This window comes from Aulostomus chinensis, chromosome 13 (assembly GCF_037954235.1).
Source record: "Aulostomus chinensis isolate RoL2024-O1b breed Wild chromosome 13, RoL_Achi_v1.0, whole genome shotgun sequence".
Taxonomy (NCBI): domain Eukaryota; kingdom Metazoa; phylum Chordata; class Actinopteri; order Syngnathiformes; family Aulostomidae; genus Aulostomus; species Aulostomus chinensis.
Genome location: NC_141332.1, coordinates 23,537,831 through 23,556,691, shown reverse-complemented (window position 1 = coordinate 23,556,691; position 18,861 = coordinate 23,537,831). Strand labels below are relative to the sequence as shown.

Genomic DNA, 18,861 nt, shown 5'->3' with positions numbered 1-18,861 from the left:
GTGGGATACTATAACAACATTGGACACATTGTTATACTATTCCACCCACCTTAATGAGGATCCTTTCGGCGTGGCGATCCCGTAGCCTTTGGAGTCCAGGTTGCCTCCCACCTTCATGGTATCGCAGGGCTTTCGCTGCTCAATGTACTCATTCATGGTGGACTCCAGCAGATAGGCATACTTCCCCTTGGATTTGCGGACCCTAAGAACCCCCTCGGCTGTGGTTTTCACAAACACAGAGGGCTCCGCACTGCGCATGTAAGTCCACATTTTGTCGAACAGGGCAATTTTTGAGCGCTGTGGTGGAAAAAGACAAAGGAAAAGGCTTGTCATTCGCTGAAGTCCTGTCTTCTGTATGTATCAAAGAAAATCCATTCTATTGATGCTGAGTGCGTCAAATATTTTTTGCCTCTTTCTGTTGACTTGAAAAAGACCATCTCTTACCCTAAAGAACTCTTTAGTGGAGCCAGAGTCCAGAGTCCCATAGGCAATTTCTGTCTGTTTAGCCAGGTCTTCTGCACTCTCAATGGGAGAAACCATCCTCTCTACAGTCAGGAAAGCAGCGAGGTTAGCCGTGTAGGAGGAGATGATGATTAAAGTGAAGAACCACCACACGCCACCAACAATACGTCCAGACAGAGACCTATCAGATAAGAAAAAACAAACAAACAGATATAGTCACATGAGTGCTTGAGGTTTTTTTTCTTCATATTATCAGTTTAAATAAAGTACCATCAAAGATGACTTGGCATGACCTAAGAAAAGTCTGATGGAAGGATATTTAGGTATGTGTCGTTTTTCATCACAAATGACTATGAAATACAATTTAAACTTATCAGATCAAACTATTTTTTTTCAAATAAACATAAGTATCTGTGAAAAATGCCTTCCTTGAGTAAACGCAAGACTGAGCTGAATCTCTGAAGTACAGGATTTACTGTGACAACTAAACACATTTCCGTTGGTGCACACATTGAATATCTGAAATTGCCCTGCACAACTCTGTGCTGCTAGGCTAGCATGGCTGGAGATATGTTGAATGAGACCAGGAAGTATCTGTCAGAAACATGTTGGATGGATAAAGTTTGCAAAGCAAACTCTTCCATTGAACTGTTATGTTGCCGCCCACTGAAAAATTTAAGCAGCAAACTGCTAGAGTAACTGAAAGTACATTTTGTCAACATTTGGTGATAAAGAGCGGTTGCCTTTCCGCTTAAAGTAGGGGACATCGCTACAGACCCAAACGCCATATACTGTGAAATGCAGAGAGATTTAACTGGCAGTGGTGAGCTTAATAAGTGTTACGTGAACTCATTTGGTGAGTGCTTCAATGTGCTGCACTAAAACTTTAAGGGCCCTTTGTGAAAATTGCTAATTCATTTTTGAACGTTTGGCATATATTACATTTTTCAATGACCCAAGAGCAACACGGCAGCTGATTATCTTCACTAACCTTGGTGAGATGTCACAGCCTTGTCTCATGAAGGCACCAAGGGAGAACCACAGACTGTTGAATATGCCAAACTCGTTAGTTGACTCATTGGTCTGGATCTGTCCATCCTCATACTCCTCAGTGTGCCACTCATATGGGCTGAAGCGGCTGACGAGGAACAGCACCACGCTGACACCGATGTAGGCAAACACAATACACATCCAGATCTCATAAGCCAATGGATCCAGGAAAGAGAAAACACCTGGTTTGGACTTCTGAGGCTTTTTGATCATGATGGAGATTCCAAGAGACATGAATGGTTTGGAGAAGTCAATAACCTCTTCTCGCACCAAAGTGATGGTCAGAGGAGCCACAGCAATGTCGGCTTTCTATCAAACAAAGGACAAAACTTATTAGAGGGTTCTCTTGAGGTTTGCAACAGAATAGCTACAAAAAAGAAAAGCACCATAATAAGTGACACTGTGGCATTATTAAATTCACCTTAACCTTTTGATGAAGATAACTCACCCCATACACTAACTCGCCGACCATCCCGTTCCAGATTTTGGTCTCTGCATCTCTGGCTCCATATTTTCCATCTCCTACTATTTTCAGTTGGTATTTGAAGCCACAATGCTTTGCTATCTCTGCAGCCAGATCTACACAGTAACCTTCGTAACGGTCATTGTCGACAAAAAGGTCAGCATTCTTTTTCAGCATTACATATGGAGCTTCCTGAAGGACAAAACAGAAAACACTGTTCAGCACAGGGGGTTTGAATTACATTGTAAGGAACTGCTACAAAGACAGGACTTCCACACAAGGCTGACAGCTCATTAGGAATGAAATAGGACACTCGTCTTAAAACAAAGCACTGCCTGGTGGCGGGAATGAATGGTGTAATATTTTTGTTGTCGATCTGAGGATGCAAATCAAGCATAAGTGCAGCCACTTTCCTTTCCTCAATAAAACGTACAATTAAGTGAAACTTCACCCAACTCGTCTAATTTGTCTTTCAACTTGCAAATTGGTGCCTTGAGTTCACAAAGATGTTTTTCCTACTTCGTTACTTCTTTGTAACTCCAGGGTGCAGAAATAGCCAGCAACGTATATTTAGCTTGAAGCTAATGGCGCCCCCTGGCCACCAACTACAAGCTACAACTAAACTGTCAGTTTAAGCATTCCCAAGTACATCGTTCATCCCGATCCATGTCTTCTTTATTCAGCTTTATGCTAAGTAAACCACAAATATTTTAATTTGATTTAATGATTGATTAATTAAAGCTTAAGACAATTTGCAACACCTGAGGTCCAGCCCTTCCATGAATGAGTGCGAGTTCATTCAACTGAATGCGCCTGCTGGTCACGTTTTTGTTTCAAATGAAAGTGTTAGCATATAGCTCGAAAAGACAACATGAATTATATGGGATGATGCGCTTGAGAGTTTGTAAATGGCCCTGTTTTCACTGTTTTGCTGGCACCATCATCTTCAAGCTAAATATACATTGATGGCTCAGTCTGCATTCAAGAGTGAAAAACAAGTGATGCAGCAGTGACTTACATCTTTGTGGACTCAAGACAACCATTTGTAAGGCAAATTTCACTTTTTAGTTTAATTATCTCTTCGATGAATGATGGTCAATATTTTAGACCTAGAATTACATAAAACCAGAGGGGAAACACACAGTAGTTAATAGTCTTATACTCTCAAATATTTACCAAGATGGTGGTGACAATGACTGTTTTGTTTTCCATTCCTGTCGTATCGTTTGCGAAGACATCAGATTTGGTGACGGCCATTTTGTCAACCTCGTTCCAGTATCCAATCTGTTGGGATGAATAAATAATGAAATCCATTAAAAAAAAAAAAATACACATCATTAATTTTGCATTTGCAATTTCCACCAAAAACCTACCTTCACAGGACCGTTACTCTTTAACTCCATTATGTTCACAGAGTAGTTGACTCTCTTGCCGTGTTGATCAAACTGGATGTTTCCTGTCAGGCCTTCCACACGTACCTTAGAGACCAAATCAAAGTCTTACAACAAAGTATCAGGTATTATCCACACAACCATAAATTGTCTAAACAAGCCAAATACAATGTTTTTATTCATTAATAATAGAGATGGTTACATGACATCGGCTGGGAGCCAGGAGGAAGAGCTCCCATATGTTCAGAACAGCAATTAAAAAAATGATCAAAACACCCTCAGTTGCCCGGGATCACATGTAATGGAGTCTTAATATTTCTCATCTAAATTTCCTAAGTTCATGTCGAGAGAAGCATGTGGAAAGTTTCAGTAAGAAGTCCAGCTCTTCTTCTATGAATCTAGAGGCTCATGACCTCATACATAGTTTCACGCCAAGCTACCAAGGAAGAGAGACATGAGGAAACCATCATTGTCCAGTTTGGAAAGGAGATCATAGCATGAACACAGCGTGTGGAGAGACATTTTTTAAATATTCTCTCTTCTTTCATTGGCAGCCAGTATAAATAACAAGAGGGCTGAGGCACAAAGGACCAGAGGGAGGCTTAAAGGTACCCTGTGGTTTTTTTTCAAGTTAACAGCCTTTTTTTTGTGTAGCGCTTCTCTTCACAACATGTTATGGGTATCCTTGAGGTGTAAAACATGTTGAATTCATCATTTCCCCTGAAATCCTTGGCTTGCAATGTAAAAAATTGCTTTGTTTCATCCATGTTGACGTTGACTAGCAGTCTTTTTCTTCATAACCTCCTGCTTGTATTTCTTGGCACCATCTATCAGTCAAAAGAGTGTAAAACTAATATATTGCACCACATTGCATTTGATACGACCTAAAAAGAGATAGGGGACTCTTTAAAAATGTGCTAACATACACAGTCTGCTGTGATCCCCACTCCAATTTGGACACTCCTTGTGCGCTAACACCTTTTAGCTTCTTTGAGGCTTGGCAGCCATTTAGAAATAAATTTTGATCCTTCGCAAACCAGAAATAGACAATCTGCTACTTACAGAACCCACCACATGTTCCTTATGTTGCTTTGACCTGGGAAAAACAGGGGGCTATAAATCGCTTAACTAACATAAGTCTTATCTTTTCATGGTTGCTTTGACGAATTTTCTTGTACTATTTGTTGATTATTTGCATGTATTAATTTGTGTTTTTCATCTATTTTCCGTCAACGTTGATCATTTTTTAAATCACTTTATTCTATTTCCGATGTTTTGTTTTTTCTTTGCTGTATTCTTTGGATTTGTGGAGGGCTGTGAAAGGAAAATATGCTTTCAAACTTGAAAGCTGACCTCAAGGGTCAAAAGTGATGGACCAGTATTTGCTCATCAATCACACAAGTTTTGTGCAATGCTGGCTGACATTAGCTGACATAGAAAAACAAAAGCTCAGTAAATCTCAGGGGAATTTACACTGTGGTACAGAGGATTGTATCTATTATGTAGTTTGAGATATCATAAATGTTTTATGTGTATAAATCCAGAAGTCCAGGAGTGTATTCCGATCCGTTGCTCTTGTATCGAACTTTCATGGCTTCTTGTAGTTACTGAAAACTTCAAAGAAGAAAAAAAAAACAAACTTCATTGGTTGCCAAGCTTCATTTCTAAGCATGAGTGAAGGTAATCTCCCCTTGCATCAAAGTGCAGACCGGTTTCTCCTCTGAAGAATAGTATATCTGGGAGTTTGCAAATGCACAGCCTTTAATCATTCTTTGTGAAATACCTCCTGCCTTTGAGGTGTTTGTGCATCTCTGACGAGAGATCTGCTGTAACCACGGCAACAAGTCCTCACCAACTAAAAGGATGTGCATGGAGTATGTGCTACCTGTTTCAGTGCTCGTTCGATCTCCACTCCCTGAGCCCAGGGAACAGCGGGGTTGGCCAGGCAGTCACCATTGTTTGCCCTCCGAGTGAAGTCGATGCGCTGTTTGTGCAGGTAGCGGAAGGCCTCCGTCATGACCTGCACTGCATCATACGTCAACGCTGATGTGTACTAGAGCAGGGAAATGGGAAAGGCACAGTGATGGCAAAGAATTAGGAGTCTAATCAGAGTGTTAACCTTTTACCAATGAGACCTGATTTAAATTCTAGCTTAATGATATTAAAAAATGTCTTCTTGATTGAGAAATGATTAATAAAAACATCAGTTTTAGGAAATTATAATTTAACAAGTTAAACTTCATATGTCACATATAAAGTACTTTTTTTTTCCCTGCACCAGATTTTAATTGTACTGACACATCATAGTTCATGATTTACCAACTGCAATTTCATTTCACGGAGAGGCAGAAAAAGATTCTCCATTTGAAATGCATTATATTAACGTAATGCTTAAAGATTGTCAGGAGCAAAAAAAAAAAAAAAAAGGAGAATTTGTATAAACATGCAGAAATCATTGAATAACATCATTTTCTTACAATGAGGCTAAGTTGCTTAAGGGTGTGACTATGGTTTGAGGCGATTTAGCTTTGCTCAGCATCAAACTGTTTACCTCACATGAAATTTACACCGAGCAGCTGAAGTTACACAAACTAATTATTTGAATTTACCAATCGGACACAAGGATTGACCACCATGCCCGTGAAAATTAAAGTATCCTCCTTCACACTCTTTAACTCACATCTCTCCTCATGCTCATTTTTCTCATTGTTATTTAGGCGTCTCATCTGAATTAGAAAGCACATTATACGTCTAGTGCTATTTTAAGTCATGTTGTGTTGATGTCACACTCAAGTTTGTTCTGTGTTGTAATTGTCAAAGATGATTTTCCACCCAGACAGTCTGAATGAATGGCAACAAAAGGAACTTGAACTTTGCAGACAGAAGGTGACAGAATATTTTTGCTGTTGTCTAACATTACCAGAGAGGTTTTGAGACAGAGTGGGAGCTCAGTTCAGAGGGAGTGAAGAACATACGATTATCCATCCATATCATTTCATATTCTGCTCCCTACAGGTTTGAGGCTTGTGCCAATCCCAGCTGACACTAGGCGAGAGGCAGGGTACACCCTTGGCAGGTCACCAGTCAATCAGAGGGCTGACACATACAGATGACCTTTCACACTCACAGTCAGACCTATGGGTGATTCAGAGGCATCAATCAACTTAAGCCTCATGTTTTTGGTCCATGGACCAGGAGGAACCCCATGCAGGCACAGGGAGAATGTAAAGGCTCAAGGTCCAAGTCCTCATTTCATTTTAGGAATGAGCATGAGTAATGTTTCTCTAGCTTGACTTATTGTATGTGTTACTCCAGGAAGGATTGATTTTCCAGAAATCTATTTTTAGAATGAGGGAAATAGCAATATATCTGAAGCATATTGTCAATAAAGACAATCACAGTTATCATTAGATAAAATCCATCTGTACAAGCAATAAATAAAATGTAACAAATGTAAATTAACAAGGAGGTGATATTTTCCTCTCAGATGAGGGATGCAAAATGTGACGTAAATCCATTTACCGGTGAGTGGGCCAGAGACAGCATCAAACATGCTAGCTTAACAGGTTCTATAGTTGAGCAAGGTGCGAGCAATGAAAACCAGCAGCTATGCTAACATCTCTCCAGAGATGGAGCGATGTTGCGTTAGCTATTTAACCAAGAATTTTTCAGAATAAGGCTCTCCAAACCCTCTGAAAAAATTAAAAGTAAAAAAGTTTTTTATTCTGAAGGCAAGATAACTAAACTAGAAGTGAATTTTGGAGGTAACTGATCTTGGAGCATTCTTGTCAAGACAGTTTTCAGTTTGACCATGATCAAGTTTTACCTCAAACACACAATTTTCTGTTTGATTCTGCACGCGCCGACACAAACATACTCACCCTAATCTTACTGTCAGCCCCAGGATACTCCTTCTCTTCGAGTGCCTCCCATCTCTGATCAAACTTGGACACCAGAGGGTCATCAAAATCAACAATCTGAAAACCGGACACATTGGCACCACCGTACTGGATTTTTGACAAGTCTCCATCAATGAAACCCTGGAAAAAAAGAACATTGAAGGCCAGTTATTATCTCTTAGGTTGCTGCAAAACATAATGAGGATCTTCAGCTAAACTAAACGAGGGACAACACATCCCCTTAATTAAAGTTCCCTCTGGATCAATAATGACCGTATCTCCCTAAATGGAGAAGTCGTTTACACTTACCAGATTGGCTATAATGTAGTGGTAGCCTTTAACATGTCTGCCAATCGTGATGACCTGCAGGATTATGAGATACATATAAAACAGATTAGGCATCCCACTAGAATACATAAACACCTCAGGTGTCTACAGCATGAAAGCCAGCCTTAACAAAAAGCTTTTACCCGTAGTGACGCCCCAGGCTGGGTCCTGCGTACGTGCTCTGTGTGAGCTGAGGCGCTATCACACCAGCAAGTGTTCCAAATTTACTTGAGTCTGCCTGCCCAGATGCCAGCTCAGCAATTCATACACACCTTGCCAAGCTCCACTAATGCCTTATTAATATTTTACACTTAACAACATGCACCCACATTAGTCATTGCATCCCACAACATTCATACACCACTGATCCTGACTTTCACATCTTGTTGCCATTATTATTTCATTACTTCTTTCACTTTGTTACTGATAAGTTTGGTGAGTCCCTTTCTTCTTTGATGTGACCAGTGAACAAGTCTTAACTCACAACTAGGCTTAAACTATTACCATATTTCACTCCAGACCAGCCATAACATGTAAGAATAGCGATATCCAAATTCTGCCATTACATTTAACATGATAATTTCTCACTCCCCTACATGCCTGACAGGTTATCACTGAATTGAGAAAAAAAAACAGTGATATTCACAGTAACAAATACTGCCAGACAGAGATATCTCATTCCGAAGCCACGTCCCTTATCAGCAGAGCAACAGAAAAAAGAATAAGAAATGTCTCAGATAAATGACACACCTGAAACTAATCCCACCACTTGACTGGCACCTCCATTTGTTAGGACCACTAAATGGAACTGATTTAAATAATAGTGTTTTGTGTGTCCAACTAAAATGACTCTGACATGAGCGAAAAACCTCTATTTCCTGCCAGAGGACCTGAGGGCTGCAGAGAATGTTAATATTTTTAAAAGCAGGCTCAAGACCCACCTATTTAATTTAGCTTTAACTAATGTCTTACTTTCTTAGTCAATTCATATTCTAGCCCTTTTCATTTTCTATTTCCTTTTCAGACAGAGTTCATCTTAGCTATTTTTTTTAGTAGTATATTATTTTAATTATTTTTATGTTCTTAGTCTATGCAGTTTTATGTCTTTATTCCATATCTCCATAGTTTTATGTTTCTTATTCAATGTCTCCAGTGTTTTCTCAGTGGGGGCCGTCCTCGCTCGGGGGGCTGTGATCGGCCCTGGCAGGGGTGTCTCTGACTCGGGATGAAAATCAGCTTGGCCTGGTGGAGGTCTATGGCAGTGCTTCACTGCTGTGGGCACCTCACTGGCCTGCAGCGAGGTGGGCACCCGGGTGGAGGCATCCTGGCCTTGGGCCGTGAGCAGCAATCAGTGCTGACGGCTTCCTGTGATGGTGTTTCCTGTCTTGGCTCCTCTGTATTCAGCCACGTTTAACGTTTCTTACATCTCGTTTTAAGTGTGTGTGTGTGTGTGTGTGTGTGTGCGCGCTTGAGTGCGTGCACGCGTATGTGCTCGTGTTTGGGTGCATATATGTGTGTGTATGGGTGGGGGGTTTGGGTGGGGTGTGGTTGCTTTTAAACATGTAAAGCACTTTGTGCTACATTTTTAATGTATGAAAAGTGCTTTATAAATTCAGTTTATTATTATTATTTCCTGATAAACAGACACAAAGGTTGCTTTAAATGTTAATCAATGATACTGTCTCTTGGGTAAAATGTTAACTGAGCTAACCTGCTGATGTACATCTGTTTTGTCTTTGATTTGTCCAATTAGTGTAATTGTTACAGTGCTTCTGCATCTTCTGGACTGATGGTGTCATGTGATATTGTTTTTATTTATGTATTTTTTTTACATGTATAAATGCATATATAATGGCTGGATATTACAGGTCTCCTCCAGGGATAAATAAAGGACGACAGGGTTGTTAACATATGCTGCTTTCTCTTATCACTGCTAATCATTTCCCAATGCGCTTTAAATTTTAGATTACATCCAATCATAATGAGATATGATTCATATTTGCCCAATACAAGCATTTTTTTCCTGGTAAAATGAAAAGAATTTACTGTGATTGTTTAAAATAAAGCTTTATTTTCTGTTGAGTTTATACTCTGTCCCTTGTTGCTTTTGTTTGTGTTGTGCAATAAATGATGGATCTTAGAAAGTTATAGAAATAAATATAATAATACTTAAGATGAGAGTGCAAAGCTGTGCTGTAATTGAGTACAACACTGCATATCTATTTTTATTCACTGGAAGTCTTGAATATAATTTTGTGATCACACATAAGATGTATAATAGTATTAACATTTACTGCTGTACATGCACAGTGAGCTCGAATAGCCATCAGCATTAACCTCCCAATCTTTTTCTTTTGCTCTTCTTTGTCAAAAAACAAATGGGCACACATCTTCTTTACAGTTTCTGAGCATATTGTTCCCACCTTATGATTTAAAAGCTCATGAACATTACTGACTTCCCAACTCAGACACGCAGACTTTCCAACATTTGTAATCTTCATAAACTGCTCATTTGTCAGAAGATGTGTGTAACCTTCATAGTGTGAACTTTTATTTCCTCCTTGTACTTTTTGGCGAAGATGTGAGAAGTCAAAATCGTGGATGTGTTACTTTCACACCAAAGGCCTGTTGTGCGATCTAAAATTGAACACTTACTGCATGTTATTGGATGGAAAAAGTTTAAAGATGGACCTGGATATCTTAAACAATAGAAGTCTGACTGCAGACTGAAACTCTAAGTGCTGCAGTTGGTCCAACAGCTCAAAACATGACAAGAGCATCCAATATTCATCCTCTTGATTCCTGCTTCAGGGCCCTGCTTTAAGCCTGCTGGCCGTGGTGGAACACACAACTGCTTTACTCACTGAGACATCAAAGACGGAGAGCACAATATCAAAAGCTCAATGCCAATACTGAAGCAAGATCATACTGCTATGTGCACTGCAGAATATTGAGGAATTCTTTACACTGAAGTTATTTTGCTTTTCATGGTATATCAGATTAATGATGCTGGTTTGTTTTCATGGAGTCTACTGCTGAACTCTGTACTGCACCTGATCCATGATGTCTTTTACTTTATCTTGTTCACAATCCAGGATCACCCTCCTCTCCTTCTTGTTTTCCAGGTCCTGGAAGAGTGAGCGGTAGGCCTCATCTTTCCTCTCGTCTTTCAGGTTGCCCACATTGATGGCTGTCACCTGCCATTTCCTCTCTGCTGCTGTGTCCAGAACAACCTGCAGCGTCGTCAAGCCTGAGGATGGAGTACATACAAGAATGTAACATTATTCATTCTATCAATCCCCCGTTGAGTGGTAGTGAAATCCAAACAACACAAATGGGACAAGAACAGCATCTCAAGAATTTATCCTGTGGTTGTGACTGTGTCAACAAAGGGTGTATAACAGGCTACATTTCCCCATTTTCCCTTTAAATAATGCACGACAACATTTGGGAACAGCCAGGAAGGTGGAAGAAGCAACAGAGCAACACCCCCCAAAAGAGGATGAAAACTAAATTATGTGACAGAAAGCTGCATGCATTTATTGCAGATTGGCTGTCATTGTCTGCTTATTGAAAGCCATTGCAGGTTTTACTTGCACTGCGACAGTGGCTTATGTAAGGAGCTCATCAAGATGAGTCACGGGTATTCTGTGATGAACTCGACCGCCATGTAGGCGGCAAGAGTGTCGAACAATACACTTGACTGCATCAACTGCTTTATGACAAGTGCTTCAAAAAAAATCTGAGTATATCCTCCAAAGTTTAACATTTTAGTCAATGAAAATGGAAGTCTTTTCACATCGTCTGGAAACGTTATGCTCAATTAACTTTTTGGTCAACGTCCGCAAGATATGTGCGTCCCAACATTTTTTTAAATAATGGAAACCTACAGTAGCTTTACAATATACAGCAATGTTTTGCAGTTTTTTTTTCATGAGAATCAAGAGTTCATATGAAAATAGAACAGAAATTTTGAATAAAAATTTCAGTCAGTTATCAATACAATGTGATGTACATATATTTTCAGATATATCTCATATGTACTTCATCTTACTGTCATATTGTGATAAATACGCACTGTCACCCATGTATTATGATACTTCTCATAGTGTGAGGTATTTGCCAATACCCAGGCCCAACATCTATTGTTTCATAAAGCTAAAGAGCTCCTTCTGAATATGCAATAAGTTGGAGAGCTCCATAACAAGCTGATTAACTGGTCCAGGAGTGGAGATTGTTTTGTCAGTTATTGCTTCCATGGTCAAAAATAACTCATCTCCGGGCCTGCAGGGATGGGGCTCCTTCCCTTCATTCTACAATGGTGTCCCACCAGGGAAAAGTGTTAAATGTGCTCCTTGTTGCAATAATTGCTCAAGTCTTTACATCACTTCACTATCTTCCTATGGACTCACTCGTTTTGGCTTCATAAAAAAAATGATTCAGTGAGGAACAGACCCAGCTGCTGAGGCCCAGTCATTTAATTACATTAGCAGCGATTGATCCATCTGAAGTTCAGTGAGTTGTAGACAAAGCTACACTGTCCATTTCAACTATACTCCTATCACCCTCTCATTCTAGTTTCACGGCTGGATCTCTGCTGATATTGATCCCTGCTCGGCAGTGTAGAGTGTGTCGTTCCACCTTGCTACAGTAAGGTGAATAACAGATGTAATCAATTTCATGGTTTTATGATGTTGTGGTGGGAAATGGAGGGACACAGTTTTATATCAATGATCTATACATGGTAATTACCATAGGGTCATTATGCTCTGGTAGAAGTTAACTATTTTATTGATGCTTAGCCACGGTCATTACACTTCATAGTGATTTACAGTGAGGCTATAGGACAACTAAATATTGGTTCTGTACTGTGCTTAAAGGTTGAAGGTGATACATTTAGCCTGAAGCTAATGATGGTACATCTTGACATGTAATACCACTTTTTTCCTCAAGAAGTGACCCGAGTCACAGTTTCTCCAGAACTTGTCACCTGGCAACAGTGAGTCATTGTACCATGAATGAGCCACCGCTGCAGAGGGCTGTTACATGTAATTAACCATCACTCTCTGGAGCTATTAACCTGATGGAGTCTGGAAAACTGGGACAATACATGAGTTTGCTTTGTGTTCCATCCTGCAGCATTATGGGTAGCAGCTGTCCACATGGCTTTCCATAAATTCTTGTGTCATTTAGAGGTTGGAGATGTGTTTTGCTACAGAAAACAGGGGCAATATCATCACATTACTACTATTTTAGTGGAAATTATTAAGTCTATTACTTGTAGCATCGATACTGCCCATCGCTTCTGCGAGACACTGGTCTAGGCCTTACAACAAAGACAATTTTGCTCAGTATTTTGGCTGTTCCTAAATCTCGTCTAAACCTCAGATTTTGCTCCTGGAATCATTCTCCCACTTTGCTCAAATACCAGTGGCATCAACTGTGGATTTCATCTCCCTCATCCTGTCGAGTTCTTTCTTCAGTACTTGGCAGTTTCTCTAGCCTCTTCCTACCTTTCTCGATGTTGCCATTACTGAGAATTGCCACATGATTACTAAGTCTCTTTTCTGTTACTTGTTTGACCACGCATCTTAAATTATTTTGGGTGAATTTGCACGCTGCACTCAACTTCAATTTTGGGCAATGACATGCAGATGTCATGCACCTGTAAACGTTGTCCTAGTATGTGTATTGTAGGAAGAAGAAAACTTCTTCAGGCCCCTGCCTCCTCGGTCTGGTGCTGAGCACTTGTCCTACTATGATCGGAGTTTTGATGCCATCTGTAAGACCAGTTTTCTAAAGCCATTGGTAGACTAAGAGTTCACACCCCTTGCCTCATCTAGTCAGAGGTACAGCCCATGGAAGGTCTTCTTTTATACCTCCTTTTCTCCGACACTACACTGTTTTTTTGCTTCCTGAAGAGCTCAATTAGCATACCCACCTAGAGTGAGATATACTGTATATTACATTTCAGCTTTCTGCCAACGTGATGCTATCAAACAGGCACGCAGCTATTACTGAGCCAGAGAGCAAAGATGATATGTGCTATACACTTATGATGCTAAATGGCCCTGGATTAAAAGGTCAGCTTAGAATAAGCAGATGACATAGCTCATGTGATGGACTAATCACAACTGTGGTTTGGGAATAACTGTAAACTCTCAGTGTATCTCAGTGAGAAGACTCTTTTTTTCCCCTCTGCCTGTGATCACAAAGATGGCCTTGACTGTAAAAGCTTAACTTCATGCTCATTGATCAAAAAAAATCTCAATGAGTTGATATATAGGAAAGGATTAACATATGCATAATTTGATGCAAAAATATTCAAATCAGTTAAATAAGGCTCATAAATAATGCATTGTGCATCAACGGCAACAACAACCAAAAAAATGCAAACTCACATTGTTGATCATCTGTTTGCTTCAAGCTATTGTTACCTGAGTCATCTACTGTGGAAAGAGTCCAAAATGTCACGACTGTAGCCACAACTGCTGGTTTCCCTTTGTGCATCCGTGTCTCCTCCTCCTCTCTGTCTTTGTGTTTATGTCGCGTGGGTGTGGCTATTCCACTCCTATTTCTCCTCCTCACCTGTCCTCAATCACCCACTCATTGCCAGATTGTTCCATCCGCTCACGCCTCTGCATCGCACCAGCCAGTCCCCTCACTCATCTGTCTGCCTTTCTGTCTTCAGCCTCTTATTCCCCTGCCTGTCCCCCATTTCCACCACTGCAGAAACCTTTTCTTTTATCCTGCGCTAAACCCACTTATCTCACGTTCCCAGTTACAACTTTACTGGTCCAGTAAAGCTAAATCTTAACATAAAATCCTTTCCCCAGGTACACATTTTCTGCATAATATCAAGTTAAGTACTGACATCAGTCGCACTGCCACTGTTTCGATGAGCAGGATTATGTGATTGTTGTTGTGTTGTTGCTGAAGAAGAACTCAAACACACATTACATACAGTTTTTTCTGCTCAAGGGTGTCCAGGACCTTTTTAGGGCTGCAAACATGAGTGTTCTGCTCTACTAATGGAGCACTGAACATAAATTCTGAGATGTGATTTTGTATCATAAATGTAAAACCTATCATTATCAATCAAAATCTCAGGTTATAAAACTGAGATATTTTCTTCCTTGCTTCAGCAATGAACACGTTGATTCATGAGAAAAACTTTTGCTAGCAAGCAGGCTGAGCAAAAAATTAAATAAAAGGAAAGGCAGCACAAGAAAGACAAGAGATGAACTAAAGTCACTTCATGCTGATGCTCCAACGTATATGTACGGGATGTTTGAGAGCACTAGCAACCCAAAGCGCTGGCCAAGGACAAGGTTAAAGATGACCCACAATGATAGTATAGTACAATTCAGCCTAGGTGAAGCCAGGCTTGCAGCACAACACCGGAGGAAACAATGGTTCAAGAGGGATGTCGAGAGTTTAAATGTCATAAAACAACCTTATTATTTAAAGTAATTATTGAGATACAAAGGAAACTGTCTGTTGCTTTGGTCAAAATTTAAATGGCTGTTTGATTTATTGTTGTTGCATTCACTGCCAATGGGAGGCAAAAAAGAAGGCTCTGACTGCCTATCCACCCACATACATACACATTATCTAAACTGACTTACTGACAACAGCTGACAGGAGCGGTGTTCATACAGTCATTCGTTTGAATGTGCTAACAGAATTCATCATAACCAGTGGCAACTTGGTTGCATCCACTCACTTGGTTCCATCTTTTACTTGGACCCTTCCTCGCCCCACAAACACACACACTTGCATGATTTAGCAACCTGCTCAGTCACTTACATTCTCTCCCTTTCTCTCTCACTCAGCCTCTCTCCACACTTTGGTTGCCATGGGAATGAGTCGATCATACTGACCTAATTAGACAGCCATGCAATGATGAAATATGCACAACAGGCCCTTCAGTGCCATCACAGACATACAGTAGCAGGTCATATCTATCATTAACATAAGGACAATATAAAACAGCTGGGTGAATCCTTCAGATTTTTTTGGGGGGGGGGGGGTATTGGATTCTGCAGTGGTCAGATTGGGGCTGAATGGGAAGACAGGAGTGAATGCTAGCAGAGGGGGAAGAAGAACTAATGTAAAGAGATGAGGGGGATGGTAGGCCTATAGCATGAAAGACATATGCTGCAGATAGAGAAAAGGAGGCATGTGTATGTGGGGGAAAAGTGAAGTGGAGGAGTTTAAATGATGTGAGGTGGAAGAAGAGCAAAAATGCACTAAATCCCTCTTCAAAAACCAGCGCTATACTGGACTCAGCCTAAACACTAGTGCAGAGACGGTAGCAATCCCACTTCTCAAAGCAGATTTACTTCCTATTACCTTAAACCAGTGGATTACTCAAACGTTCTCCCATGCTATCTGCGTGCATCCATCAGCTCTCAATAAAAGTCTCTCTTAAGGGCTTTTTGAAAGAGATCTCAAAACTTGACCTTATTGTGCTGCAGATAAAAACAATGACTTTGGTTCTGTATGTGGGGTACAAAGCAGTGCATGAAGAGTAATCTGAAAACTGAACATCCCTATTTGACAGACAAAAAGAGTTATTCCACTGTAACTGGATACTATTGATGTCTTAATTATATTCTTTTATTGCAGTAATAGTATTACAATGGAATAGAACTTTGTATCTGGAGAGATTTCCCTTTCTGTGCTGGATGGTCCCTGAGTGCAACGAGAGCCTGCATTGTTCTCCATTAAGTCACAGAAACACAATTAGTAGATGACGCTGTAGGAAATGAATTACATGACACAGCAAAGTGAGATAATACAGAAGTGGTAATTGTGTATTCTTGTGTAATTTTCCAGTCTACACATAGCTTTAATACAGTAAGCTCTCTTTAGAAAAAAGTCATCATAGTCTTTTGATAAAAACACACAGTTTTGTTGCAAGAGCAATGGAGGAAAATTCCCTCACATCTTGGTCCTGGCTCTCAAATATGTTGGTTACAAACAAATGCATGACTTTTTATTAGTGCGGCTATAAACACTGAATGAGAACAGCCTGCATGTAACATTGCTGCTGTAACAAATCATTAAAAAGCTTCCAAATCTCATGACATTAATGTTCTCACAGAAATATGTGACATTTTCATGCCCTTTGTCTTTGATATTCATTGGTTTTAAGTGAAATGTTGAAATTTGACATCTGCCTAAATTGAATTTGTACGTGTTTGTCTGACATTCTGACATCATACTGGGTGAAATCCAGGATCTTATTAAGTCTGTATTAAAGATTGATCTTAATGACATGTAATTTCATAAATGGCAGAACAATGATATTCAGTGTCATCTTCCTGCAGACATACCATTTTTGATTTTTCTTTCTTTTTTTGGGGGGGGTCCATTTTTCAATCACAACTGAAGAATCTAATAAATATAATGTGGGTGATATCTGTAGGCTTGTTTCCTACTAAGAAAGTACATAATTGCATATTACGTTTTGGATATTTTTCCCCCATATTTTAATTTGCAAAGCTGGCTTTCTTTTTTTCACACCACAGAAAAAGAGCTAAAGCATATCGAACAAATAGCAAAGTGTAAGATAAAACTAAAAATAGTTCAAATTGTGGTTAGAATTCATGGTCCTACCGCGTGTGCCGCCGACGGGATTTGAGGGCCGCCATCTTCGCTTGAACCGCCATGTTTGTTTACATTTCGTGAGCCGCCATGTTTGTTCATCCGGAGCTGTGTCACAGTGGTGGCACGTCAGTAGATCATTTGCTGCCTGGTTTGTGGAACTCCGCAGAATTACGTAAGATACTCTGTTCAGCCCCTCGGTCCTTGTCTCACTCCTCCCGCGTCTTCACGACTGGCTGGACTCTAGCTAACTCCCTGCATCTAACGTTAGTTCGCTACTTTCCGGGTGCAGGTTGTCTTTCATTTGAGTAATTTTATTTCTGACACCAGAGAAACATTTCCCTTACTATAAACAAATATTAAGGTGGACTCCTCTGAGGATTATTAGTACAAAAGCGGCCAGAAGCGGTACAGTTACTGCTCGGTTTTGTACCAGCTAACGGACCCGCTCGTGCGCCACTGACGTTGCTCAGGTCCTTATTGAGATTGGCAGTCGAACTCGGCTCCTTTGGTCGAATGTCGAATCTTCGACTATTCATATTCTCCCTTTGTTTCCCCACAGATTGTTTGAGGTGGTTTACATCCAATGATGGGAGTGATATGTGCGTGTTAGTACACGCTTAGGTGAGAGTTTTTTTTTTGTGTCCTTTCTCTGATTGAAGCCTTAACTCAGCAGCCAACAATATAACAAGGGATAGTTCCTTGGTGAATGTCTGTTCTCTGAGTCTGCCAGCTACACTTAAAGACAACAACATGAAACCAGCTGTTTAAAATCTTACCTGTGAGTATACATTGGTGTGGCTCTACTGTTTTTTATGGTATGCTATTGAGTGGTTAAATCATTTTAGAACCCAAGTGGAGTTAAGTCATGTGATCTTGATTCACTTAAACTATAATGAGACACATTAACATCATTTAAGATCACTTATGGCTCATAAAAATGCATATTTCATAACTTCAGGTTAAGATTTTCCCTCTAAAAATTCTTATGTCATACAATTGCATAATCTCAAAGAACAAATTATCTGCATAATTGTGGATGACATATGGAGGGATGGATTTCCCTACTGTCTTCTACAGTAATGTGCACACAGTTAGTGAAAACAGATGGATCTCTTTTCATGTGCAGTATGTTAATATCATGAACACATAATGCAAACAAACCGTGGCATTATTTAGAGCGTGGACGTCCACAGCTGCAGGGCACATCACCTCTACTGTATGTCAAAACTGACTGTGACTGCCTTCCCTCCCCTTGATATCACATAGAACAGACTCTCAAACACAGAAAGCGCTACAGTTGATTTAATGTGACAACCTCTTTGTCATGAACTAAAGTGTACAGTGGCCCTGAGGTGCAAAACAGAACAAAATTTGACAAAATACAACAAAAAACACTGAGGAACATTTTAAGAGACACAATAAGGAGCCACAGGCACGAAAGTATTTTCTAAAATGTCGCAACTACATTCATGAAACAAAAAAAAGATGGAAACACCAAGTCTCATTTGTAATTTGACAGAACTGAAGTCAGTTCTGAGTTCAGTAAAGAAAGGTTAGATAAGAAGAAGTAAACTGGCCCTGAAGTTTCCCACTCGCCAATTTAGCAGTTATACTTGGTTGAATTAAACCAATTCTCCCTTCATAAGAGTAACAA

General features: G+C 40.0%; 2 protein-coding genes across 26 annotated transcripts in view; one reads left to right on the top strand and one right to left on the bottom strand.

Annotated features, from left to right (window-relative positions):
• Positions 1 to 18,861, bottom strand: part of gria2b (glutamate receptor, ionotropic, AMPA 2b) — a 51,862-nt gene that overhangs the window by 6,579 nt on the left and 26,422 nt on the right. For all 7 annotated transcript variants that reach the window (XR_015118952.1, XR_015118951.1, XM_086222161.1 and 4 more), the window contains exons 4-13: positions 10,646 to 10,842; positions 7,575 to 7,628; positions 7,248 to 7,406; positions 5,252 to 5,419; positions 3,349 to 3,453; positions 3,152 to 3,259; positions 1,961 to 2,167; positions 1,454 to 1,821; positions 445 to 643; positions 50 to 297 (exon numbers count right to left, since the gene is read on the bottom strand). Coding sequence is in view for 5 of the 7 variants with exons in the window: in XM_086222161.1 (XP_086078287.1) it covers positions 50 to 297; positions 445 to 643; positions 1,454 to 1,821; positions 1,961 to 2,167; positions 3,152 to 3,259; positions 3,349 to 3,453; positions 5,252 to 5,419; positions 7,248 to 7,406; positions 7,575 to 7,628; positions 10,646 to 10,842 (1,813 nt within the window). In the remaining 2 variants the exon portion in view is untranslated. The remainder of the gene's footprint in view (positions 1 to 49; positions 298 to 444; positions 644 to 1,453; positions 1,822 to 1,960; positions 2,168 to 3,151; positions 3,260 to 3,348; positions 3,454 to 5,251; positions 5,420 to 7,247; positions 7,407 to 7,574; positions 7,629 to 10,645; positions 10,843 to 18,861) is intronic.
• pdgfc (platelet derived growth factor c) overlaps positions 17,216 to 18,861 on the top strand; it is a 114,970-nt gene continuing 113,324 nt past the window's right edge. For 8 of the 19 annotated variants that reach the window (XM_086222190.1, XM_086222187.1, XM_086222171.1 and 5 more), the window contains exon 1: positions 17,689 to 17,985. The gene's annotated coding sequence lies outside the window, so the exon portion shown is untranslated. The other 11 variants (XM_086222186.1, XM_086222193.1, XM_086222172.1 and 8 more) reach the window with 7 other exon arrangements.